General features: G+C 56.8%; 1 protein-coding gene across 2 annotated transcripts in view; it reads left to right on the forward strand.

The window, feature by feature from the left end:
- The window catches only part of LMX1A (LIM homeobox transcription factor 1 alpha), a 29,173-nt gene continuing 3,429 nt past the window's right edge, over positions 1 to 25,744 (forward strand). For both annotated transcript variants that reach the window (XM_083845996.1, XM_083845997.1), the window contains exons 1-5: positions 1 to 86; positions 228 to 424; positions 608 to 718; positions 1,199 to 1,385; positions 23,887 to 24,119. In XM_083845996.1, coding sequence (XP_083702122.1) covers positions 643 to 718; positions 1,199 to 1,385; positions 23,887 to 24,119 — 496 coding nt within the window. In that variant the 5' untranslated portion in view covers positions 1 to 86; positions 228 to 424; positions 608 to 642. The remainder of the gene's footprint in view (positions 87 to 227; positions 425 to 607; positions 719 to 1,198; positions 1,386 to 23,886; positions 24,120 to 25,744) is intronic.

Genomic DNA, 25,744 nt, shown 5'->3' on the forward strand with positions numbered 1-25,744 from the left:
CACCACCCTCCCCCTTTTATTTTATTTTTATTTCCCCCCCCCCCATCTCTTCTTTTGGGGTCGCCCCTCGAGGCGTGGCGGGGCCGGTGCGCGCAAGGCAGGAGAGCGGGGAGGAAACTTATTTCGAGTGGGGTGGAGAGGGGAGGGCAGGGGGTGGGGGTCGGGCAGGGAGGTATCAGCTCCAGGAAATGTGTCTTGGCAGCAGTCGGACGGGCGCTTCCCCGCAGGTCGCTGCGCTCCGCTCCGGAGCCGGCCAAGGGCGCAGCGGCTCCCCCGGCACCCCTGGAGGAGGAGGAGGAGGAGGGGGGCAGGCGGCAGGGCCCCCCCCTTTAGAGCCGCTGGTTGAGGACCAGGGGGTTCCCCCCCGAGGGCTCCTCTTCCTCGGGCTCCCCGGGGGAGGAAGGCACCGCCCGGGTAGCCGCAGGTAAGCGGCCGAGCCCCTTTCCCCCCCCCCCCCCCCAGGCAGCAGCCCCCCGACGGCTGCCCCGCATCCTCCCGGGGGCGGCGGCTGTACGGGGGGGGGGGGACCGGGGGTAACGGGGCTCGGGGTGCCCCGGGGGAGCCTCTGCCGGGGGCTGAGCGCTGCGTGGCGGGGCTGTGTCGGCAGGCGGGCCCCCCCCCCGGCCGGCCCGGCTCCCCACCATGCTGGACGGGCTGAAGATGGAGGAGACTTTGCAGAGCGCCCTGGAGCCCGCCGCCCCCTTCCCCTCGCTGCTGGGTAAGTCGGGGAGCCCCCCCCCTGCCTTGGCCCCGCCGGGATGGGGGGGGGGGGGGGTTCCGCAAGGGGAGCAGCCCCCGCTTCGTTCCGCGCTCGCCCCAAAGCCTTTCCCCGCGGCCCCCCCGAGCCCCCCCCGACCCCAAGGCTTCCCCCCCGCCTCTCCCGGCGGTGAATTCCCCCGATTTCTTCTCCCTTCGTTTTCACGCCGCTCCCCGCCACCGCCACCTCCGCCGGCCGCATCCATCCCGAGAGGAACGAAATCGGGGCCCGCGGCCCCCCCCCGCGGCTCCCCCCGAGCACGGGGGTCCCCCGGGACCGGGAGCAGCTCCCCGTACCCCCCCCCTTACCCCCAGGAACCCTCCCGACCCCCCTGCCCTGCCTTCCCCTGATGCCTATCCCAGAGGGTGGCGGCAGCAGGGGCTTTCCCCAGCCTCCCTCCCCCCCGGACCAACGTTGCCCCCCCCGGCTCCTTCCCCGCAGGCAGGGCCGTGCCCCCCCGCTCGGTGTGCGAGGGGTGCCAGCGGGTCATTTCGGACCGGTTCCTGCTGCGCCTCAACGACAGCCTGTGGCACGAGCAGTGCGTGCAGTGCACGTCGTGCAAGGAGCCCCTGCACACCACCTGCTTCTATCGCGACAAGAAGCTCTACTGCAAGCTGGACTACGAGAAGTGAGTGCTCCCCCCCCCCCCCCCCGCCCCAACACCCCAAATTTTGTTCCTCCCCACCGCCGAAAGCTTGGGGTGCTCGGGGACCCCCTTGGCTGCTCCCAGCCCCGGTCCCTCCGTTCCCGAGGTGTCGGCATTGCCAGTTTTGCTTCTCCTTCGCAGCCCCCCCCCCTTGGTTCTCCCATTTTTTAGAGGTGTTTCGTTGCCTTTGGGAATTTAGGAGCCTTTTGTCGGGAGACCAGGAATTCACAGGCAAAGGGAAAACATTTTCCAATGTCCCCCGGCTTTATTTTCCTACCGAGCATCTGCTGGAGGAACGCCGTGTCCTGTCCGAGCCCCGTCCCACATGCAGCTATTTCCCTAATCCCCCCCAGCAGGGCGATGCTATCGCTCCCACCGCCCGCGTGGGGAAACTGAGGCACGGGGCGGGGGGGGCCCCGCTGGGGCTGGGGCTCTCCCTGTGTCCGGGGCTGCGGTGGAGCAGGAACTCGGGTGGAGGTGCCCTTCAGAAAGCGTGGAGCTGCGTGTGTGTCTGCGGGAGGGAGATGATCGGAATTTGAGGAAAAAAAAATCAATTTAAAAATTTTTATTTTAAAGAAAAACCTCCCCAGTGGGAATGGGGAGAAGGCTGCTGAGCCTTCCCGCTCCTGCAGCTGATTTTTTTTTGTGTCCCGCTCTTGCTGGCTGAGCCATTCCCTGTTCCCCAGTGGGGAGCTGCTGGGGGCCCCATCAGAGCCCCCCACGTCCTCACGGTGGGGCTGGGAGCGCCTTTCCCTGCAAAACTCACCCCTGGGCCCGTGCACAGTCGGGAGAGGCCGCGGTGTCCTCCACGTCCCCCTGCGTCCCCTTGGCTTTCCGGGCTGGAGCCGTAGCGTTTGTGGTGCCTCCGGGCCGGCTGTTTCTCGGGGAGGGCGAATATCAGGGCTGGGTCCCTCGGGATGGCGATGGCACGGTGATTTCAGCACCATGGTTTTGCTCCCAGGGGGGCTTTTGGTGGAGGAAATCCCCATCGGCCGCTTCCTCGCCTCCGGCCCTCGGCGTGCCGGCGAGAGCACCGGGGCCAGCCCTGCTCGGCGCCTTCTTCGAGTTCCCTTTAAGTCCCGTATTGTGGGTCTGAGTTTAATCACTATGGATACAAGGAAAATTGAAAGCAGAATTTGTGCGTGCGACCTTGTTTTCGAATGTTTACAAAAGAGCGGAAGAATTAGCTGCCGCTGGAGTGGAAGGGAGAGATCCGCGGTGCAGTATGGCTTTTCTCTTTTTTCGGAAAAAATTTGCCGAGTTTGGGTGCGCAGCTTGTCAGTCCGTAGAAATTCAGCTACCGGTTCTCATAGGTTTCCAATACAATTTAATATGCGTTTTCTGTTTTACCAGTACCTCTGTTTGGAGCACGCGGAGCTGTTCCCATTAAGGGGAAAGGGGGAAAATATTGCTGCAAAAACGCCTTTCCAGCTTGCGGCACGCATGGGTTTTGCTGCCTGCGTGTCCGAATGCTGGGAGCTCCGACACGAAATATTCCTCCCGTGTCTCTCGGCCACAAAATAAATTCTTTCTCGCTGTGCGCCATGCCTGACAGAGCACCCGGTGCCGTCGGGATGAACGAGAATGATTGCAAAAAGGAAAAAAAGAAGTCATAAATATTTGCGAGCTCGGGCAGCGCACAGCTTGGTCTGGGTGTTCCCGGGTTTGGTAACTTCTGCCTGGGCTCTGCGGCAGTGCCTTCCCCCAGGGGTGAGGGTTTCAGCCCTGAAGGTGAGGTGACCACGGTGGTATCGTCACCACCTTCCCTGGGCTTGGGGACATCAAGGACGTGGAGCAGAGCCCCTGTGGAGCAGTTCCCTTCTGGCTTTATTGAGATCTACCGTGACTGAAATTAATAATAATTTTTAAAAAGGAAAAAAATATATATTTTTTTGCCCAAACGGCCCCTTCTCTCCTGGCTGGGCTCTACCAGATCCCAGAGCACTGTGCCCATGCTCTGGTGTCGGTGGAGAGGATGAGGTTTTGGAAGCCCCTGGGAACTGCTGCTGGTTCATCGTGGCAGCGATCGATGCTCCGTGCGCCGAGTGTCCCATGGGCTGGAAATTCATGTGAAACCACGTCGGCGGGTGCCGAGGATCCTTCCTAGTGATGCGTAGTGGTTTGTTTCATTTTTAATTAAAAGAAGGAATTGCCCTTCCGGATGCCGGCTGCTGGGGGGTTTTACTGAGGAAGAATTGGTGCGGTGTTTTCTGACGCATGTCCTCGCTCCCTGCCTGAGCTCCGGTCGTAACAAGGCTGCAGAGGGTTAACGACAGAGCACGAGGCGGCCGAGTTGTGCCTTTGGTTATAAATACACCCGTGGAAAGTGTTACGGGGAGGCTTTAGGCAAGCGGCTGACTTGCTGGGCCATAGAAATCGATGAATCATTTATTAAAACAGATGTTTTGCATTTCTTTATCTTTCGTGAAGAGGTCGGGGACCTGCGGAGGGATGGATTAAAGAGCGGGGATGCTGGGCCAGGGCTCAGCAGTGCCTTGGGGCATCTCCCGAGGAGCTGAGGTGGCCATGGGGGAAGGCGGAGGCCAGTGGCCAGTGTCCCCAGTGTCCCCCAGGCTGGGAAGAGCCATTGGGGGGGGGGGTTCCTCGACCTGCACCCCCGGGACGGCGCGGATTTGGGGCAGAGGACGTTTGTTACGGAACATCCCAAACCCCGGCGCTTGTCCAAACCTGGATGGGTGACGAGGTCCAGGCTTCGCTTTGGCTGACCCCAGGGTGTCGGAGTGACCCAGGGGGTGGGAGGGAGATTTTTGGGGGGGACAGCGTGGAGCCTGGCCACGAGCAGGGAGGGGAGGCCATGGGGCTGGGAGGAGAGGGGCTTCCCAAACCCATTCCCTGTCCGTCGGTTTTACAATGGCCCAGCAGAGCCGTGGGGAGGAAGGACCCAGCACCACGGGGCGATGCCGGAGGCGAGGGTGGGCGCTGGAAAACCCCCTGGGGGGCTGCGAGCAGCGGCGGCCGTGACGGAGGGGCGCAGCTGGGGAGCGCGGCGCCGGCGTGCCTGCTTGGCACGTCCCCAGCCGCGGCGGGCGGGAGCAGATGGCCAGCACGCCTCGGAGCAGGCTGGCATGCGGGCGCCCGCAGCGGCCCCGCGTCCCCGCCGCCGCCGTGCCGGGGCTCCCCGGCCCGGGGAGGCAGTTGTGTGATGCCGGGGGAGGCGGTTGTGTGACACCGGGGCTGTCGGTGAGCTGCTTGACAGCTCCATGCGCCGCTGCCAGCTCCCGCGCCGCTGTCATGGAGTTTGGGAGGCGAAGGTCCGAAATCCACCCGAGCCGTCACGCGGGTGCCAATCAGGCTTCTTCCACGTGCACGAAGGGAAATGCCCGTGGATAAACCTTTTAAAGATGGGTTTGAAAAATCACACCTGGTATTTTTGTCTGGGAAGGGGCCGTGGGGCTGGGATGCTGCAGCCTGGTGCGCATGAGGGTGCTGGTGTTGAACGCTTAGGGCAGGCTGGTCCTGCCGCCTGGACGCTTCCTGGGGTCTGGAGGGTCCCTGCTGGCTGTGAACAGCCCTTTGCCCTCTCTCGGCTGGGTGAAATGTGAATTTCATGCCTCTGGTGGCAGAGAAGAGGGCTCTGGATATGATGGTGTGAATGTGGGTGTCCCCCCGGCTGGTCTCTCCCTTCCCCTCCTGCACTCTTCCGACCCTTCCCATCCTTCCTCCCTGCTCTCCGTCCCCTCCGGCCATTTCTCCCATAGCAAACCCCTCTCTGGATTCAGCCCCGTCCCCATGAGGAAAACGAGGAGAACGGCTTTGGTGCCTGTAATTAGATTCGTGCCTTACAATTAACATTTCACCTAATGGCCTGCGAGGGAGCAGCAGCCTTGTGTGCGATGGAGGCGAGGCTTCTTGTGGCCGAGCCCGGCAGTGCACAGCCTTGGCATCTCCCTGGGGTGGCCAGAACCGGTGGAATTTTTTCCAATTTTCATGATTTTTGGCTCTGGATTCAGCATTTCCCCACTTGTGGTGAATGCCGAGGGGAGGTGTTCAAGACACCCCCAGTCCAGAGGATGCCCGAGAAAGAGGAGGTGGAAGGGGGAGAGGAGCACGGGGATTTTTCTCCTCGAGGTGCTCGATGAGCTCTGCTTTGTCTCGGGCTCGTGCCCTCCGCAGACACAGCCACGGGGTGCAGGCACCAGCACGGGGACGGAGGGCTCTGCCTGCGGCTTAAGAGAACAGCACCTCCATAACAGGCGTGACCAACTGCTTTACAGCAGGGAGAAAATAGTTGTATTTCTGCTGGGAGGAACACTGCAGTTGACCCCACATCCATATATATTTTTTCTGTGAATGTGTTTTCATGAGAAATTTGATTTTTCTGTATATCCACAACTGATTTTAGAAGCGCTCCCTGAAATCACATGCATCACACAGACATGTGTGAAGGTCTATACCCACGCTGCAAGCCCAGCTTTATTTATTGGTATTTCTAAACTGGAAGCAAACTCCTGGGTCCCACCTGGACAGAGCCAAACCAGGGCTTCTCAGGCACCTTCCCCTGGAATTTCATTATTATTATTTTATTATTTTTTTTTTCTTGGTTCTTGTGAACGAAATTCTGATTTCCCTGGTTTGCCAGGGGTCTTTTAGCTGCCCCACCTTTCATAGGCTGTTGACTTGAAAATGTTTTTTTCCTCCCCAACAGGCCTGACTTTTCAGGAGGGGTGCGTGCATCTCTCCATAGCGGGGTGAAGTCGTGTCACGTTCGATGCAAGCCGTCCGTTTCCTGAGCACGCCGTGTGCGTGCACCTGCCTCCTCTCAGCGGAGGCTCAGCCTTTCCTACCCCTCCAGGCACAGTTCTGCTGCTGGGCTCTGTCCAGGCTGGGCTCAGCTACAATGGGCCATGGTAGTATGCAGGAAAATGCTGACCCTCAGCTTCTTTGCCCATGAAACAGAGCTGGAAATATAAGTATATCCCGCAAGGGTTCAATCACCATCACAAGTGCTTTGAGCATCTTGCCTGGAAGCCTTGCTTGGGCATTATTTCTCAGCCTCTCTCCAGATTTCCCTAATTTTTTATGTCATGTCTGCCTTTGTGTTTTCTACCTTTGACCGAAGGGGTTGCGCTGCACGGGTGATGGCTTCTCCTGGGCTCTGTGGGCAGGGTTGAGGCGAGGAGACTGTGGGGACAGCCCGATTACAGCCTCATGCTAATTCTTAGGGCAGGGCAGAGCAGGCTGGTGGAGGCATCATCGGCTGGCCGTGGTGCTCTGCAAGCCCATCACGGCCCGGCGCTGATCCTGCACCGCTGGCTGCGCACCACCTCCTGCCGCTCCCTTCCCCTCTCCTTCCTTCGTGGGCTCCTTTTGCCGAGCGCAGCTCCTGGGGAGATCTTTCTGTCCTTGACAGCGGAACAAATCCCTTTTCACGCGACCATCGCTCCTCTGCCCATTGTCCTCCTCCCGGCCTCCGCCTCCGCCACCACCGTGCAAAATCCCTCCCCGGTGCTCCTGGGGAACAACCGGCCCCAAAAACCCCTCCGGGCAAGGCTGCCGGAGCCTGCCCCACAAGGGAGCTCAAAAAGCACGCCGAGAGGCAACGCTGCCTTGCGGAGGAGACCTTTATTGGGTTGTCACTCAGCTCCTTGGGGCCTGCAGCCTCTCCTCGGGCTGGTGCTGCGGAGATCCTCGGATAAACCCGTAGCCCGTGCACGGTGAGGGCTCCTGTCCCTGTCCCGGTCGGGGGACACCCCACTCTGTGCTGACTTCTCGCTGCAGAGCATTGCCCGAAGCAGCTGAGCAGCAAGAGGGAGGCTGGAGCTTTGTCTGTGTTATTGAAACCTCGGGGAAGCGTTTGGTGTGAAGAATTTGGAACGGGGAGAGAAGCAGGTTAAGGGACCCGAAGGCAGCTCTCAGACGCAGCGGGTTTTTATTAGAAAGAATAAAGGTTGTTATTTCTTCCCCCTAACCCCACCACCCAGAAAGCACAGGGATGCTCTGATTGTCAGTGTTTCTGCTCGGTGCTTGCTGGCTCTGTTCAGTGTGTGTGCTCCTGCAAAGCAGTGCCTTGGGTATGCAAAACACCAATAACCTCTGCCGTGACGTGTCCAAACAGAATGGGAGAAAAACACATGGAAAAGAGACTGTGTTCGCAGCCCCCTCCACAGCGATGAAGTTTTGACCCCTTTGGGTGAACAAACTCAGGGATGCTGGTGGTGGCGTTGGGCTGGATGAACTCGATGTTTGTCAAGACACAACCCCAAAACTCTTGCCTGGTGATTTCGGAGTTGAGCCCCTTTTTCCCCTGAAACGCAGCTGTGAACCCGTCCGTCCTCATGGCTGGGGCACCCATGGCCTCCGGTGGGGTGCGATGGCTTGGGCTCGTGCGCCTCTGGTTTTGTTCATGGCCAGCTGGGTTGGCCATGAAGTGCAGTACTGAATTATGTATAGCTCAGCATCTCCGCTGCCGGGCAGAGCGCCGGAGTGGTATCGAGCAGCATCCTTTAAACAGCGATGTTAGGAAAGCTATTAAGTGTTGTTTGTGTCTTCTTGATGCCTGCTTGGGTGGACGTTGCTCCTTCCTTCTGCATCCGTAATTACAATGGACTGGCCCTCGACGGACCGGCTTAAAAGTTTAATGAGGCTTAAAGTCTTGGAGCTTGGGCTCCGGAGTCGGAGCTCGCTTCAGCTCTGCCCTGAGGAAGGTTAACCGGGATGTTAACCAGAAGGGAGGAGAGGCTTCCTGCACGCGCCGCCTGAAGGAAATAAAAACCCACGCTGGTGGGAGGTTGGGCTGCGGGGATGGGCTGGGAGAAAGTAATGGGAGAGGAGGTCCGAGATGGGAAAAGTGGGTTAAACACGGCTGGAGTGAGGATGGTGGAAGCGTGATGCTGTGATGCTGGGGAGCAGATGGGGATGCAGCTAGCTTCGTGGGACCATTTTGTGATGGCTACAAAAAGATGGGTGCCCCCCGCCCTCACCTGGGCACGGGGACTCGATGTGCCTCCAGCACATCGGACCACAAGCCTGGCTGCTGAACCGGAGAGCCCAAACCCGCCCCGCTCTGCCGGGATGGCCCAGCCCCTTCCTCCGGAGAAAGTGCGATTTCTCTGCCAGCATTGCCTTTTCATGTTATTTCCAACTGCGGAACAAAAATCCCAGGAACTCCCTGAATCTTTGGCTTCTGCACTCAACATCCCCCCGCCCAAGCTGATTTATTTTCACCTCTTTCAGGCACTCCTGCCTCCAAACACCAACCCTGTTCCTTCCTTCCCCATCCCGGCGCCTGCAGAGCATCGGCCCCAGCCCGGGCTCGGGGGGAGCAAGCCCCTCGCATCGCCTCCAGCTCCATCCATGGGGGAAAGGATTCGATTTGGGCTTGTTGTGGGTGAAAGGTGCTAACAAAATGAGAACCGAGCCCACGCCTTCCCCTCTGGTCGCCTTCGCGCTGGAAAAGCACAGCAAAAGTCAGCCTCTGGCACATCCCGCCAAGAGCTGCGTGGTTTTTTCTTTTCCACGTGGATTAGTGGTTCAAGAGCGGGGATTTTCAAACTGACAAGCCCTTGGCAGGGAAATAATTATAGGATTTTTGTGCTTTGCGTTTCCTAAGTCGTTCTAAATGGCTTTATCTCTCGGGGCACTTTTTATTTTTTATTTTTTAGCGTGTCCACAAAAGTGCATGTGGGGGGAAACGTGCGTTTCTTTAACATCCTTGAAAATATGTGGGATGTTTGGGGAGATCGCTCGATTTGCAGCTCTAAGGGTTTTTTTTTTTTTGCGTGTGTTCATTTAACTGCGTCCAATCCACCAAAGTTTCTTGGACGGCGATGCTTCAGAAACCGGAGATGGAGGGAGATAGATGTGGTCATTTCTCGACCATCCCAGGAATGCGGGTTTTCGCCTCGGCAGTGGATTCCCGGGGGTTTTTACCCCGCTTCTTTCTGCAGGAGGTGGTTTCTGGGCCCAGCAAAGCCGCTTTTCCCCGTCAGCATCCATTATTTGCTCGCGCCGAGCTGCTTCCCCTGCCTCCCTTGCTGCACGCATATGGGTTTGGTGTGTTGTAAGAGGTGCGGGATGGGACCCTTAAAAGCAGCCTGGCTCTGCCATGCCTTTATTAAGCAAGGGGAGCCTCTGGTGGGAGGGAGGGGGCGGCATTTGGAGTAATTGGATGTGTCTGGTGTGTAGGGGGGGTGATGCTGGCATCCCACAGATGGGGCAGGCCACGGAGGGATACGGTCCTGGGTGGGCAGGGGGGACCCACCTGTCCCATCTCTCCTTGCCCCTGCTCTAATTTCTCAGGGGAAAAGATTTTTTTTTTTTTTAAACCTCATCTTCCCCCATCCAGACGCTGCGAATCCCACTAAAACTTCTGACTGGAGCAGGGATTACGTGCTCGGGTTTCAGCCCTTGTCTGCGAGCGGTGTAAACTTTCGGCCGGCACTCGAGTGACATTTTGTGGGAGATAGGAGAGTATTAAGTGTTGGGCCCTGCTGATAAAAATAGCTGACGACGTTTTCTGGCTTCTCGCGCCTGGCCTGGCCCCAGCCCCGTCGCCTCCACGCTGGCGTTCCCGACCTGCTCTTTTCTTAGCGCCAGGGGCACCTATGGTCACGGCCATGCTCCTTTGCTCCCACGAGCATCTCTGACGATGTGGATGGACCAGGGTTGGAAAAAAAACACCGGGAGCAGAACATCCTGGCTCTGAAGGGCTGGAAGCAAACTCTTTCCTTCCTGCTTATCGGGAGCCTGCCCCAAAGAAGTGCAGCATCCCCCAGGTGCCCCAAATCACCCCAAAAATGAGCACAGGAGCTCTGCTGAGCGCAGGAGCCCCCAGCCGTGCACACGTGTCCATCTGACTGTTTTCCACGTTGCTGAGTTTTGGAGCTGATGTTTTCATCCCGAGGTCATTGCCAGGGCTGGCTCGGGGCCCCGCAGCAGCACGGGCAGAGCTGAGTCCTCGTGCTCCAGAAACTGGGGCTGAGGCCGGCCAGAAGGGAAGGGGAGGAGAGGAGGAGGAAGAGGAGGAGGAGGGAGCGGCAGGGCCTGGCTTGCTGCTGGGGGATGCTCTCCCACCCCGCCTGCCCTCTGCCCTCCCCAGGCCCTGCTCGGCTGCACTGCTCCCCTCCAAAAATGGCCAGCTCCCAGCACCGAGCATTTCTTACGGCTTGGGAAGTCCCAAATGGACAGAGCTGCTGTCCATTTCGGTCCTCAGAGGACACCCCAATTCCAGGTGCTTGCTCTTCCGATGCCCACCAGCACGCCTTCGTGGACCTCCTTCAATGCAGCTCGTTAACTGCAGGCTTATTTAAATACCTTTCTCAAACCAGTGGCGGCATTTGGGATCAGCACCTTTTCCTTCCACCCACCGCAGCGGGACCGATCCCCGCGCGTGCTGCAGGCCGTCAGTGGCAGCGTGTGTCCCACCAGGAAGGGGGGATGAGGCCCTGGTGCCTGCAGCCCAGCCGGCGTGGTGGTGCTCGGCTACTCACAGTGGTGGGCGAGCGCTGAACCCCCGCCAGGAATTCCTCCAGTGGGATCGGGAACGCTGTCGGGTGTTAAAATCGTCCCCGCCGCGTGTCACCTCCGAGCGGAGCCCGTCGTGTTTTGGGACGTATCATATGATGTGTCAGCTTCAAGGTCAGAGGGAGCTCAGGCCTGGCGGTGCTTCCCCACCTCTTTTTGGGATCAGGGACCTAGAAACCAGGGCTCTTCTGTGCCCTCATATGCCAGCAACGTGCGGGTCCCGAATCTGGAGACCTCTGCCCCTTATCCAGGACACGTGCACCAGGTGCGGTTCCATCGGGAGCATCCACACAGATGATATTCTGGCTTAGTGCTTCAAAACACTTCATGCTGAGGGCTTCAGGACTTCTTCCTAAATCCAGGGGAGCTGAGTGGGGTTTGCTGGTCCTTGTCTCGCTGCTGGTGCTTGGCCTGCAGCAGGAGGGCACGGCCACCCCCTGGGAAGAGGCGCTCCCTATCAATAAATAACCGGTTCAGGCTGTACAGAGCAATTACGAGGGGCCCTTTGGACGGCTCGTTAAATAAGAATTAGCGGGGGTTTAAAATATTAATGGGCGATTGGCCCTTCTCTTGTTACACAAACGTTTCGTCTGTAAGTCGGAGCCAGGTCGGGGATGTGCTGAGAGATGCTCGGGCTGCGCACAGGGGTTAACGTGGTGCTCGCTCCTGCCAGAAAATAATAGAAGCCAGGGGCTGGAGAGGGCTGGAGAGGGAAGGATTAGGGAGAGGATGTGCACGGGTCGGGCTGCAGCTGCTGGGAGTCTCGAGCGGAGGGTACGCCTGGAAATCATTGCTGCTGCTGGCTGCGAGGGGGACGGTGTGGAAAGGGAGCTCGTGTCCTAAAAGCTGGGCAGCTCGGCAGCCGGAGGGTGGCTTTAGAGGGTTTTCTGTCCAGGGAGATGGCTGTGCTGGTCGGGAAGGAGGAAGAACCACCGTGAAGATGCTTCTGCCTCCAGTACTGCAGCTGCACGGTGTGAGCGGAGGATGCTGGGCTCTGGGGATGGGCTTTTGGAGTGAGCAGGTGACGCTGGGCTCCGGGGATGGGGTTTTTGGGGTGAGTAGAGGATGCTGGGCTCTGGGGATGGGGTTTTCCAGCTTTCTGCAGGATGCCTGGTCTCTGGCCTAGGAGAAGCTGGAAGATGCTCAGGCTTCACAGCCTGAATTTTTGATGTTATTTGTGCTGTTTTCTGAACTGCTCCCTTCAAAGTGGCTCGGGAAGCCGGAGTTCGCCCCCCGGGTTAGCAGGTGCCTGGAGATTCCCCAGCACCTCCCAGCATCGGGATCTAACCTTGCAGATCCCACTCTCGTGGAAGATGTCTGCTGAGCTGGAGCATTGTCCCCCCTCTCAAAACAGAGGAGGGTTTTCACATGAACAGCCTGATTTAAAAGCAATAAAGGTGAAAAACCCCAAGAAGAAACCAGGTCCATATCCTACCCGGCTCCTGCCCCGCGTCCTCAGCCGAAATCTGGCCTGTTCTGGAGGACCACAGCAGCATCCGAATCTCCCAAGGAGAGTCAGGACTTGATGGCACTGGCCCAGGAGAAGCACGTTGCTTTTGTGGCAACTATTAATTGCTTCCTGAATTTAAAAAGCACAAATAAACTGGCTTGCCAGGGAGTGAGTTACCCGGCGCGTAAATGCTGGGCCATTAATGCACCGCTGACCCTGAGGATGATGTGAGGACCAGAAGGGCTGTCAAAGAATTTACCAGAAACCGTTTCAAGGGAGGCTGTGTTGTAAATCCTTAAGTGATGGGATGGGGGGAATTAGGCGAGATAATAGTTTGCAGAAACCGGGCGCGATTCCCCACTGAGGACCCCGAGCCCATTAGAAGCGCGGCACGGTGAGGCCCCAGCAACCCAGGAGGTATTTTACAGCCTGGAAAACGAGATTATCAGGGCGGCTGCTGGGGCTGGTTCCACGCAGGAAGGAGCAGCAGGAGCGGGGCTCGGTGCTGCCTTGGTGTCCCCAGTCGTGGTGGCATCTGGGGACCTTGTGGTCCCCCCGTGGGTGTCTGCGCCGAGCTCGCCCAGCTCGAGGAGCAGTTCAGGAGGACTTTCGGCTGTGACGGCAAGGCAGGTGGCATCCTACATCGCTCTCAGCACTGCAGCTCCTTCTCTACACTCCTCCTAAAGCCATGCAGGTCTCCAGGAGGCCCCAGCACCTCCTCGCCACCTCCCTTGCCCGCGGACGGGGCCGCCGAGCTATTTTGCGGAGAGGTGCGGGTGCGTGGGGCTGTTTGCTGCCTCCCATCACCTCTCATCGACTCGCTGCTTTGCTGCTGTTTGCTGGGGCTCCCCCCAGCCTGGAGGGATGGGGAAAAAGCTGTAGCTAACGCTAGGAGCATTGCAGAGCCATGGCTTTGGACGGCAAATTTGCTTTTAGCATCATGCACCATGTTCTCCACCGGTGTTTGGAGATGCTGCCTGCCTCCGAGAGCCAGCGAGCTCGGCAAACAACGTTCAGCCTCTCTCATTTGAAAGGGCAGGCAATGGGAAAAAAAAGGAAAAAAAAATGTTTCACCTGCGGCAGAAAGTATTTCCCGAATCCAATATCTATGCAATGAGAGGTGCCGCGGTGGGAATTGCACATCCTTTAATGGGGCAGCGCTTACAGGGGAAGAAGTCGGGCTGCCTCGAGCCCTAATAATCGTCTTGTTGCCTGCCTGGGGCGAGGCGCTGGTGCTTGAAAGATCAAATCTAGCGGCTGGTATTTGGATGCCCTGGGAGGATGCGGCTGTCGGCTTGTCCGTCGGGCAGGCAGGAAGGGCTGCCCTGCAAAAATCGGGTGGAGATCTCGCTGTGGAGCCGAGATTGCTGTGGTGAGCATCCTGCAGCCGGATTGCGGGGTCTGGCTTCGCCCAGCACCACCAGATTTCCTCCAGCGGTCTTCACATGAGGTCTCAGCCTCACCCTTTCACCAGTGAGAAGCTCTCCAGATACTCCTGTCTATGCGGAGGTGGAGGTGGGAGGTGTCTCGTGACGGTCACGGGATGGAAAGGTTGCTTTGTGCCAGGTGGCAGGGCTGAGCTCCCTGCTTTCTGCCCCTCGCAAAGTGGCTTGGAGGAGCCTTTCCCTGCTGTGAGGTGCAGGTCTCTTTGCCTTGCTTGCCCTGGGAGGTGTCAGCTCGGAAGTGTTCAGCAGGTCGCAGGGGACATCATTAGGCTTCAGGGGCAACGTGCCGTGGGGGGCAGCAGGGAGGCTCCTGCAGGGGGTGATTGCTGCAGTCCCCATGATCAGAGGCTCCGTGTTGCTTCTATCCAGGCTCTGTTTGTGCTCAGGTGGTTTTTCTCCTAGTGCATACCTCAGGCAGGCTCAGGCTTCCTGCTAGCAAATTTTAGGGGCCCCCAACCAGCTTGTGCTGCGCTGTGGTTGGGAGACAGGGGGGGGACAAGCATCCATGCCAGGCGAAATCCCAGCCCCACGAATGTGAAGGGCCTCATCCTCACCACCCGCAGCCCTGGAGAAGCCAAGGGCGAGTTTTGGGGTCTCGGGGTCCCATCAGCTCCGGTGCTGGTTTTATCTGGTGTTTTCCACGTCTCTACTTGGTGGAGGAAGAGGAGGAGGATGAAGGGTCCCCCCGGCCACGGGCAGGGAGGAGGAGAGCCTCACGCCCCGGCCATTTCTGGATGAGTAGGTCATCTGGGCGTGGGAGGGGGGCCGGTGTCCAAGGCAGGCCGGAGAGGCCGAGCTCCGGGTGTACGAGCGATTTGGGGGAAAGTGAGAAGGGATTTCTTATGAGAGAGGAATGCGAGTTCCCTCCTTCACATATGTCTCCCGTTCTTCCAGTTTGCAACAAAAGTCATCCCATTGCCCAAGAGCTGGCAGTGAGGACGGCCCGGGAACAGCCCACAAATCACTGCAGAGCATCTCCCTCCTCCCTTTCTGCCTCCAGCTCCTCGTGCATCAGGAACCACTTTAATCTCCGTTTGGGTGATAAAACTCCTGCCCCGTCCTGGTGCTGGGCTGCTGCACAGCCACGAGCCTCCCGGATTTGTGTGTATTATAGCACCGGTGGGACAAGTGGAGTTTCCCTTGTCTTGGTCATGCTGTCAGACCTCCAACTGGCCCAGGGCAGGGCTGGGGCACTGGGACACTGGTGTCACAGCAGGGGACACAGTGACGAGGCTGGTGTGAGCGTCTTGAGTCAGGATTTAGCCGGGCTGGGATGCTCAGCCCATTCCTCCCAGCGAGCGCACGCGGTGTTGCTCATCCTTCGTTATTTTTTGATCTCTCCAGAGTCCCCTTCAGCTCATTTTGCTCCCCCATCCTCTCCAGTTTATCATCTCCTGCTAATGTTATTAACATGCTAATTAAGTCCCTAATTGCAATCGCCGATGAAGATGTCAGATAGGGCTGATGCTAACCCTGATCCCTCACGTCGCTCTTTTTCTCTGCCTTCTTCTGCCGTCTTTACTCCTCAAGTAAAGCCTCACCGAGATGCAGCTGTGTGTGGTTCATGGAACCCCCAGGGCCAAGTCGGTGATGGTCTGTAAAGCTGGTGTCACCAAGGGGGGGTCTGGGTGACCCCGAGGGCAGGTCCGACCCCGAGAGCAGGTCTGACCCCAAGAGCAGGTTGACCCCAAAGGCAAGACGTGCGCATGGGGAGGTTCAGGAGCAGCATTCGCTACCACGCGCTCTGCCCTCCTGCTGTTCATGCATATCCCCACATGTCCTGCTATAAATAGGTGGGCAAAGAGACAAATGGAGAAGAACTGGGGGCCAGCACCGTGCTTGCACGTGGGAGAGGTGGTCTTCATCGCGGCCAGCCTCCACCTACTTCTGACCACCGAGCCCCCGGCCACCTCTCAGAGGTGCCACCAAGAAGCGGTGGCTGCCCCGAGGCCGCTGCGTGACGTGGGAGATGGCCCGGGGAGCTGCCATGTGGCTCTTGACCGATTGCGAGTAAATCAAGGGTCAGGAGCTTGACTGCTCGCCAAGAAACCCAAAGGGATGAAATACAGCCTCTGCGCTGCCTCTCCCAGCAAACAGCACGTGGGCTGAAATCCGCTGGGTAAATTTATGCGCTGCGAATTGTTCGCCCAGCTGTGGCGGAGGGCCGGCGGGACCCACGGGGAGCTGAGCACCATCTGTGGTGGGCATGCCGCTGGTGCTGACCTTCATGGGGCTCGGGGACGGGGCTTGGGGGCTGGCGGTGCTGCGGTGACGTTTCCTCGGGGATGTCACCAGTAGGAGGGGATGGATGCGCTCGGTGCACGGGAGGGGGATTGGGGCTGCCCTACACGGACATGGTGGGTGCCAGGCGCCGTGCCGTCGCCCCCTGCCTTGGTGTCCCCCCTCCTGTGTCTTGGCCTTGGGCTGTGAATTTTGGCACGGGCAGGACAGATTTAGCAGTGTGCTCCCAACGCACACGGCTGCCCCAGCACCTCCGCCTGAGCCGGCACAGCTCCTGCGGGATCGGCTAATGTGCAGACAGACCCTAAAAGCGTTAAAAAAATACAAAAAAAACCCCACACATCTTCCAGCTTTCAGGAATGAGAAGTTGGAAGGGCAGGCAGGAGACATGTACCCATCCCCTGCTGCCCAAAACCACCTGCCTGTCACACGCCAGGCAAAAAAAAAATACGACACTAAAAGGAGCACCTGAGTTCTGGGGGGCTGTGGGGTCTTACCCCACACCTGTCCCAAATTGGTGTGTTTGGTGTTTCAGGGAAAGACATGGGGTTTCTGATACTCTGTTGGGTGGGTGGCTTTGGGGGTTAACAGATTTAATCTACCCAGACACATTTGTTATTGCTGTTGGGGGCGTTTGTAATCTCTGTTGGTCGCAATCATTAGGTTCCAGAGTGAACAGCAGCACGAGGTATTTTACACATGTCTCAGGGTGGCTGTCACACATCGGGAGCCATGAAGGGACATCACAGCATCAGCTTAATGCCCTTCAAAGTTTTTGCTTTGCGACCAGAAGGACGGGCAACGTCCTTTTTGCTGGTGCCTTACAGAGGCGGTAGTGAGGGGAAGGCGCTGCTGGGGGCTCGCACAGCCCTGTCACTGCCCCTCTGCGGGCTCCCAGCCCGCCGAACGCATCCAGCACATCCCCACGGTGCGTTTTGGGGCCAGGAGAGCCTCCTTGTGCACGGCCGAAGGCGCCGAGCCGCCTCCGCGAGGGGCCAGCAGCTAATTGGTACAACCAATATTTGTTTTGCAAACGCAATTGGAGGGAGGGAGGGATTGCGAGAGCCAGAAATTCAATTGACCTGTAAAAAACAGATACTGTGTAAAGGGAATCCTTTCCCTGCCAAGCAAATATTTAGAAAGGAGAAGCAATAAAATGAATAAGCAACAAAGTAATATCCTGCCTCGCCGGCCGCCGGAGGCTGCTGGGAAGGGCTGCGATAACCCAGAGCAAACGAGAGGCAGGAACCTGTTTCCTAGAGAAAGCGTGTTTGCTTTTGCAGCCTAATATAATTATTTAATTACATTACATAAATATATATAAAGTATATAAATATATACAATTATAGGTTGTATATTATTAAATATTATATGGTGTGTTATATAGCAAGTAAAGGAAAGGAACTGATTTCACGGGGAAGCCCCTTTAGCTTGGTTTGGAGCCCCCTGAGCACCTTCCCCCCGTGATGGGCGCTGACCCCTCTGGTTGGTATCCAGGTCTGGGGCTGCTTCTCACGCACTGACATCTCTTATAGCCTTTATTTTGGCATTTATGGCTGCTGAGGCCAACTTGAAATGCAGCACAGAAATCACAAAGATTTGGATTTGCATGGGCGTAATACTGAATTTTTGAGAGGCTGTTGGCTGAAAACAGACTGTCCCTGCTCCCCGACTTCTCCAAACCAAGGCGCAAAAAGCTCTAAGGAAGAAAGTGAATTGTAACCACTCAGTACTGCAATTTTCCGGGGGTTTCATCCTGTTTAGCACAGGGCTGTGCTCCTCCAGGATGCTCAGTGCCTCCAGGGAGGTGATGCCCAGACAGGGCAGGGCTGCCCAGCCCAAACCACAAAGCCGCTCTGGCTTTTGGCACACGGGGTGTGATTTGGGAGCGGGTTGCTGCAGGGTCTCTGCCCCTGCCCTGCTCTCCCTGCAGGACGCGAGCGAAGGATTTGTTTTTCTTGCAAGCATCCCCGCACGAGAGGGCTGCAACATGAGATCAGTGGAGGGGGGGGAAAAAAAGATGGCTTAAATTTAATGTCTCTTCAGATGGATATTTCCATTCATTCCAGAGCATATTCCTCTGGCATTTCCAGCACGCTCGTTTAGCCGGGTAGTCACCAAACTGCGCCGAACCACATGTTACAGTGCTCTCTAGTGCACGCAGCTATGAATGAAGGATGCCTCTTTGGAGACACCTCGATGTGCGCCGCAGCTTCGGCCCCGCAGCCGCCTCACTGGCCTCACCACAACAGCTGCTTTCCATTGAAAAAATGTTGGGGAAAAAAAAACAAAAAAACAGCCCCAACACCACCGCGACAACACGCGCGGGCGATGTTCGTGCAAAACGCTTTTGGAAATGCAAGATGCAAAACCAGCACGTGGAAATGCAAGATATAGCCACGCCGGGAGGCTGATAACAGTTTGCCGAGCCGGTCCGAAGCAGCTGGCCTCTATTTTGGGCTTAGCTGATTCTGTTTAGATTTCATCCAGCCGAGCGGTTTTTACAGCCGCCGGAGCGTTGGGAAGCGCCCGGCAGCGCAACAGGATATTGGCTACCCGCGAGCGCGCGCTTGCCCCTAAAATCCCCGTGAATTTTAAGTGCCTTTTTTTTTTCCTCCTTTTCTTTTTTCTTTTCTTTTTTTTCTTTTTTTTTTATTAACCTTCCTTTTGAAATTCTGAGCAGAAAATAGAAAGCTTTTCTTTCCTTTTTTTTTTTTAATTAGTTTTTTTCTCCCCATTTTTTTTCTATTTTCATTCTTTATCACAGGAGTTTTGTGAAAGATGCAGAGGAAAAAAAAAAAAAAAAGAAAGATGTAGGAAATGTGGTGTGATGCAGGGGGGCATAGCCTAACCCAAAAGGGATTGGAAACGGCTCCTACCCCCACGGTGGCACAGCACGCCGAAAAAGCAGCAGGGGTGTAAAAAATCCCCACGGGGCAGGAAAACAAGCTCTCAGGGGGGTCAGCCAGAATTCCTGTTTCTTGGAAAGAAAAAAAAAAAAAAAGAGTTTCAAGATAATCACATTTTAGTCTGCAAAATGAGTGGCACGAGCAGCGCCGGTCACCCTGCCCCGCTTACAAAGCCGGCCGAATACGGCTGCTGGTGGCAGCGGTGCATCCTCCCGCTTCTGGTGACTTTGCTTTTCCATCATTTGCCTCCCCATTAATCTCGGTACAAACAAAGGCTCTGAAGAGACAAGCTGAAAAGCTCCTGGGGGTACGTTTAAATCAGTCCTTTCTAATAATGTCTGTCGACCTCTCCGTGGAAGCGCTGCTCCCCTAGGAAAGGACACGGAGCCGCGGCAGCGTGCTGAAATATGGTGGGGTGTAATTAATTCTGACCTCTGGCTCCCGCTCGCTCCTTCTCAATATTAAATTTGACTAGTGATATTGTGGTTTTTCAATTATGCTTGTTTTCTTGGGGGCATGGAGGGGAGGGGGCTGGAAATTCAGCTCGGTGGGCGGCCGTGCTGCAGAGCTGCCGTGATGTGGGCTGGTGGGGGCAACGTCCCTGGATCGTGTCCATCGGGATGCTTTTGGGTTTGGGCACCAAGTTGTGTGTCCCCCTGCTCCCCGTGTCCCTCCTGCCTGCAAAACCAATGGATTGAGGTGTTTGATGGGGCCAGCACCCTGCATGATGCTACAGGCTGTTATGGAGGAGGGGTCCCCAAAAATCAGCATTGCATTGCAGAAACTCAGGGGTGGGTTTGCCAAAGGCCTTGGCTTTTTGGGGTCCTTGTCCCCAGCTGCCTGGGGGCCAGTCTGCACCCGGGGGGCTCACGGGAATGCCCAGGGGCAGCATTGCTCCTGCAGCCCCATTGCTACATCCCCTCGTAGCATCAGAGGCTGTATCCCACCAGCAGGAAGGAGAGGGGCTGGAGCCCGGGGTGGGGGGGAGGAGAAGGGAAATTAAACCAAAAAAAAAAAAAAGGGAAACAGCACTTGCTGCAAAGCGAGTGAATTCTCCAATAAACCCGAATCTGCTGAGAATACATTTTACAAACATGCAGCTAAGTTGGCCGCTTTTGTTTGGGCGTTTGTTAAGCATTAACTAAAGAATGCCATGGTCCAGCCTGCTCGGTGTGAAATCTAATTCTCCCCCTTTCTGGAGCCATGGCATGGAGTGCTCAATTTTTTTCTCTCTGTAGGACTGCAGCCTTCTGGTACTCCAGCCAAAAACCACTCATATTTTAGCAAGCTTAGCCCGGGCGCCGTTGCCAGGCAGTAAAGCGAACACTTGTCCGCCTCGGGGGGAGGGAGCCAGGAGACGGGGAAGGGTCAGGGGACAGCCCAGGGACGTCCCCAACGTGGCACGGAGAGCTGGGGCTTGTGGGGAGGGGGTGCGAGGGATGGGGTGGGTGAGCGCCACTGCTGCTCCCCTGACACCCCTTGGTTTGGGGACCAAAACTGGTCCCGGTGCACCCAGGTGGCACCAGAACAGCAGCTACGTCCCAGCCCAGCCCCGGGGGCTGGATGCGTGGTTGACAGCGACTGGCATTTTTCCATGTCCCCGGTGCTGCAGTCCCCCGTTCCGACGGGTGACAGTGAGTGAGAAGGCGACCGGGTGCCAGGACATCTCAATTCGGTGGCACCGAGCCCCGCCGCCGGCATCCCCCTGTGTCCCTCGCATGGAGCGGGACCGCTGGCTTGTCCCGCTGTCCCCACGCACCCGTTGCCTCTCGGAGAAGCCAGGATGGGCGAACGTGTCATTGTGCCTGCTGGAGAGGCTTCTCCTGCCCTAGGGATGGCCCTTGGGGCAGGAGATGGCCGGGGATGGCAGCACAGAAGCTGCAAGGAGCATCCTGGGAGAAGCAAACCCATCCATGGTGCAGCCTGGCAAGCGCTGGGACTCCAACACCTCCATCTCAGGAAGAGCCACGCCGAAACAAACCTCTGCAGCGTTTTGGATTTGTCCGTCAGTATTTAATATCGCCATCCCTGAACCCCCGCCACCCCCCGGGGGGGCTCCGCGGGCCCCGTTTGTATGCGGCGCACGCAGGCGGCCGGGAGACAGACAGCAGCCGGGAAGCGCCCGTCAATCACGGCCCCTTTCATTGTGTCACCTCCGCATAAAGGGAGAAAGAGGGGGAGGCAGGCGCTCCCCGGCCCCCATCCCCTGCTCCGACAGCCCCATGGGAAAGCATCCGACAGGGATGGGGAGCACCTGGACCAAGGACGTGGGACGCGGGACGCAGGATGCACGATGCTCTGCCCCACGGGTGGCTTCGGCCACGTGTCGAAAACTGCCAGCTTTTCAGTGGTGCTGCGAGGATGGGGAAGCCAGAAGCAGAAGACCGAGATGTTTTTCTCTGGGAATAGGAAATGAAAAGCTGGATTTTGTCTCAGAAGAAGAGGGGGTGCCTTTAATGTCATCTCGCTCTCTTGGGGGTCTTCAGGCAGAAAAGGTTTCGATTCTGGAAATGGCAAAATATTTTCTTTAAATATTTTCTTGAGACACACCGCCACCACCTTCCTGTTTCAAAACTGGAGATTGTCATTTCAAAAAGGACCTATTATTGTTTTTTTAAAATTGCGATTTTAATACAGATCAATCAATAGAGGAAAGAGAACGCTCAGAAAATCAGAAACAAAGGATCACGTGCAGTGATAAAAATCGCTTACATCACCACATCCTTGTTCCAACTCTCCCTAAGTTAAATGTTTTCCAAAATTTATAAATACTCACTGCCAATATTTTGCTGAGGCTTTTACCAAGCTACCAGGGTGTCCTGCCCCTGTGCCTGGTGGCGTCACACGCGGTGAGACAGAGCCATAGGCTGCCATTTAGCTATGAAGCCCACGCTGCGGAGGAGGCTGAAGATCTGGGGTGGGGGAAAACACCTCTGGTGCATCTTGCTCAGGCACTAACGGGGAATTCATTGCTGGGGCTGGAAGGGAATCTTCCTGCAGCCCCATCTCGGGCTGGGACACCTTTGGTCTGTCCCGTTGCTCCCTGGGGTGGGCTGCAATTTTCGATGCCTGTGGCTTTGGAGATTTTGTGCTGAGCAGGAGGTGTTGTGGGGGTCTCTCCATCTCACACTGCGCAGGACGGAGCACGGAAAGGTGCCCCATCTGTTCAGCGTCCCTTAACGGGAGCACTTTGGGAACTGTCCTTTATCCAGGGCCCTATGCACAGCCTTAAGTGTCCGATATCAGGCACCCATCTACCCAAACCTCACACCTTCCTGTTTTGCAGCGTGCTGAACGCTTTGAGCTTAGACAAATCCTCTCTTCAGTGGGTGCTGATGTGCCTAATTGGCATGGCTTTGTTGCTTTCTAATCGGCGCACTGAAAACAGATATTTGGGGCACATTCATTCGCGAAGATTAGACAGCACTAACTGAATAGCTCATCGGTGTTTTATTACTGAAAACACTCAGCAGTCCCACCAGGTAGGGCTTAAACTTTATTTAAGCAGGATGAGGACGCGTTGCCCCCTGCCTACAAATTGCCTTCACTTTGCCACAAAGGAGATGTAACAAAAGACGGAGCAGAAATGCGCGGCGCTGACACAGCCCGCGTTCCTCCGGGCTGCGAGAAGAAGAGAGGACCCAGGGTGAAGGATGAAGCCGATACATTTTGGGACTCTTGGGGGATGCCTCCGGGGCACAAAGATATGAGCGTGCCTCGCTCTGCCCCCTGCCTTCTTGTTTTATGTGCTATCAAGCTCATATAAATGTCAGTATATAAAGCTTTTTATTTTTTTTCCCCTTTTTCAGATGATTTTGCTGTGAAGCTGTTGCATACATCTGTTCCTCTCCTTATTGCAACAGGGCTGACTCAGCACTTTGCATTTCCTATGTCTTTTTTTTTTGGTAACTGTCCCAAAAAATCAGGGTTGAAAATGTTGTGCTCGGAGGCTCTGGGCAGGCAGGTCCATGCCCTGGGATAACTCAGGGGTGAGGGAGCCGGGCAGAGGACACTGAGCATCCAGCACTGCTTGAATTATTTAACCAGAGCTTGATGCCTTTTTTTTTCATTAAAAGTAATAAAATACTTCAGCTATGGACAGCAAGCCTGAAGAACTTCAGCAAAGCAGCAGTGTGAGCTGCCTGTGCAGGTCCCCCCGGGCGAGGCACCCGACGGGGACCAGGGGGTGACCGGGGCTGGGAGCGGCGCTGGGACCCGGGGATGCTCGCAGATAACCCCTGCAGGATGTGTGCTGACTTCTGCCTCCTCTTTCTGGGCCAAAGTCATTAAGGCAGGGGAATAATAATGTCCAGTTCCCACAGATACTTAGGACGAGGCTGGGTAAACAGCGATTTTTTTTCTCTTTATGGGATCCAAGCCAAAAGCACGGATATTGGGGATGGTGAAGACATTCTGCTTTGGTACCTCCAAAAATCAATACTGGGGGAAGCATCATGCTCATGTCAAGCAGGTTTGGCACCAGGTCCTTCCAAGCCCTCTCAAGCAAGAATTATTATTATTATTATCATTATCCTAAAGATATCCTAAAGAATTATTATCATTATCCTAAACCTCCTGTAGGTGGTGTGTCCCACATCCCATGCTGGTAGCCGGGCTCTTGGGTTTGATGCCTGTTTGCCCCTGGTCATTGGGGTCTTCATCCTTTAGCTGTATTTGTGGTTCACCAAAAATGCCAGCATTGACCCAAACTAGCATCCCCTTTTGGCACAGGGCAAGCCTGCAGCCCAGTCCTGGTCACCGTGGGGAGCCAGCACCATCCTGTGCCTCCCCTCGGCACATCCGAAGCACGGCAGCGGTGACAAATCCCCCCCGTGCCGATGCCCCCCAGCCCCACCACGGGTCCCCAGAGTGCCCCAACACCATGCCACCCCCTGGCTGCAGCCGTGGCACCTCGGGGCATCCCAGCGGGGTCTCCCCTTGCTTTCCCCATGCAGGTTGTTCGCGGTGAAGTGCGCCGGGTGCCTGGAGACCATCGCGCCCAGCGAGCTGGTGATGCGCGCCCAGAAGAGCGTCTACCACCTGCGCTGCTTCTGCTGCTGCGTCTGCGAGCGGCGCCTGCAGAAGGGCGACGAGTTTGTGCTGAAGGAGGGGCAGCTGCTCTGTAAGGGCGACTACGAGAAGGAGCGGGAGCTGCTGAGCTTGGTGAGCCCGGCTCTGTCGGATTCTGGTAAGGGGCCACCCGCGCCCGGCGCAGCATCGCCCCGACCTGCTGCTCCTGCTCCAGGGTCCCGTGGTGGGAAGGGAAAAGGCAGACCCAGAGTGGGGATGCTGCGGGTATAGGGAAGGGGGTGGCATCCCTGGTGTGTCATTTTCGGGGGGGGGTCTTTCTGGTTGTTAATGAGGGCAGGTTGCCCAGAGCATCAGACAAGTGTTTAAATCCAAATGTGCAGTCGATGCAAATCTGAATGGTTCCTGGGAAGACAAATTTAAGAAGAAAACCCGGCAAAATGGGAAATGAGCTGTGAGCAGAAATTGCTGTCTTAATGATATCCCTGAAGATGGGGTTGGCACTTCCCAAATCACACTCTTCACCAAAAAAAAAAAAACAAACATTATCACAGGAAAATCCGCTTTGCAGAGGGAAGAGTTTACCTCTGAACGGGGAGGACAGGGATGGTTTCAGTGGGGATGGAGCAGGAATTGCCCCAGGTCTTTAATATCGTGATCCTCCGCAGCCAGAGCCTAGAAAAAAAAATAATAAAGCCTTCCTCCAAATAGCAGCGATGGTAACAAAAAGTAAAAAGCAGCGGGGCTGTAGTGCTGGGAACCCTGGGAAAGTGCGGCCGGGAGACGCGGTTCTGCCTTGTGGGAGATGCAAATCCTTCCAGTTAAAATAGGAACCAAGGAGGAAACGTCGTGCAGGAAAAGGACTGAATCGGTCTCTGGTCCCACAGCATTTTGGGTTTATTCCTACTGGGGGAAAAGGGCAGTTTGGGAAAGGTTGGGGAGCTTTTTCTCCCCAGCGACTCGTCGGCCCGCGGCCAGCCCCACTTCCAGCGCCTCTGGCCAAGCCGAGGGCTTTAATAGCAGAAATCCCCAGGGAAAAACGCATATTTCGGTGGAAGCTCCGGGCGGAGGGATGCAGAGGGACAGCGCAGGAGTCACAAGGGCAGCGCAACCCCTTGGCTGGTGGGGAACCCAGAGAAAAACACCGGCACCCCTGGTCCAGGTGCGCATCCAGAGCCATGGCTTTGCCCCCTGCACCCCGTGTCCCCCAACATATCTGTGTGTCCCTGCTGGGGTGCCAGCCCCGGCTGCCCTCCACCAGCGATGTCAGCCTCCAGCCTCTCCCGGCCCCCCCTGCCTCCCTCCCCCAGCCTCCACGCACACCAAAGGCCACTTTATGAGAAAGCGCCGATAAAAAGCCAGCCATATGTTGCCCGTAATCTCCCCAACCCTCGCTTCAATTACTGCCTCCCCCGAGCCCCCCCTCCCAGCCCAGCCTAAGCAAACAAGCCCCTCTGAAAGAGGACCCTGGTTTCCAATTAAAAGCGTCCTAACGTTTCTCCTTTCCCTAAATCCTCCCAGGCGAGGAATGTCCTGGCCCCGCTGCGGCCGCGCTGGCCCCCCCGTGCTGGCGGGTCGGGCTGGGGGCACGCACAATGTCCCCCGCCCCGGCCCCTTCCCGGGTGACGTCAGGGGCAGCCCCAGACAGTCATTAATTTCCCCCCCTCGTTCGGGTGAAGGCTTGAAAGGGAGAGTTAATTAAAAGTAATACCCCGCCAAATCCGGCTCCACTTCTTCTTTGACACACGGAGGGATTTGGGGAGCAGGTGTTGGGGGGGATGGCGA

Source organism: Anser anser (genome assembly GCF_964211835.1).
Source record: "Anser anser genome assembly, chromosome: 8".
Taxonomy (NCBI): Eukaryota; Metazoa; Chordata; class Aves; order Anseriformes; family Anatidae; genus Anser; species Anser anser.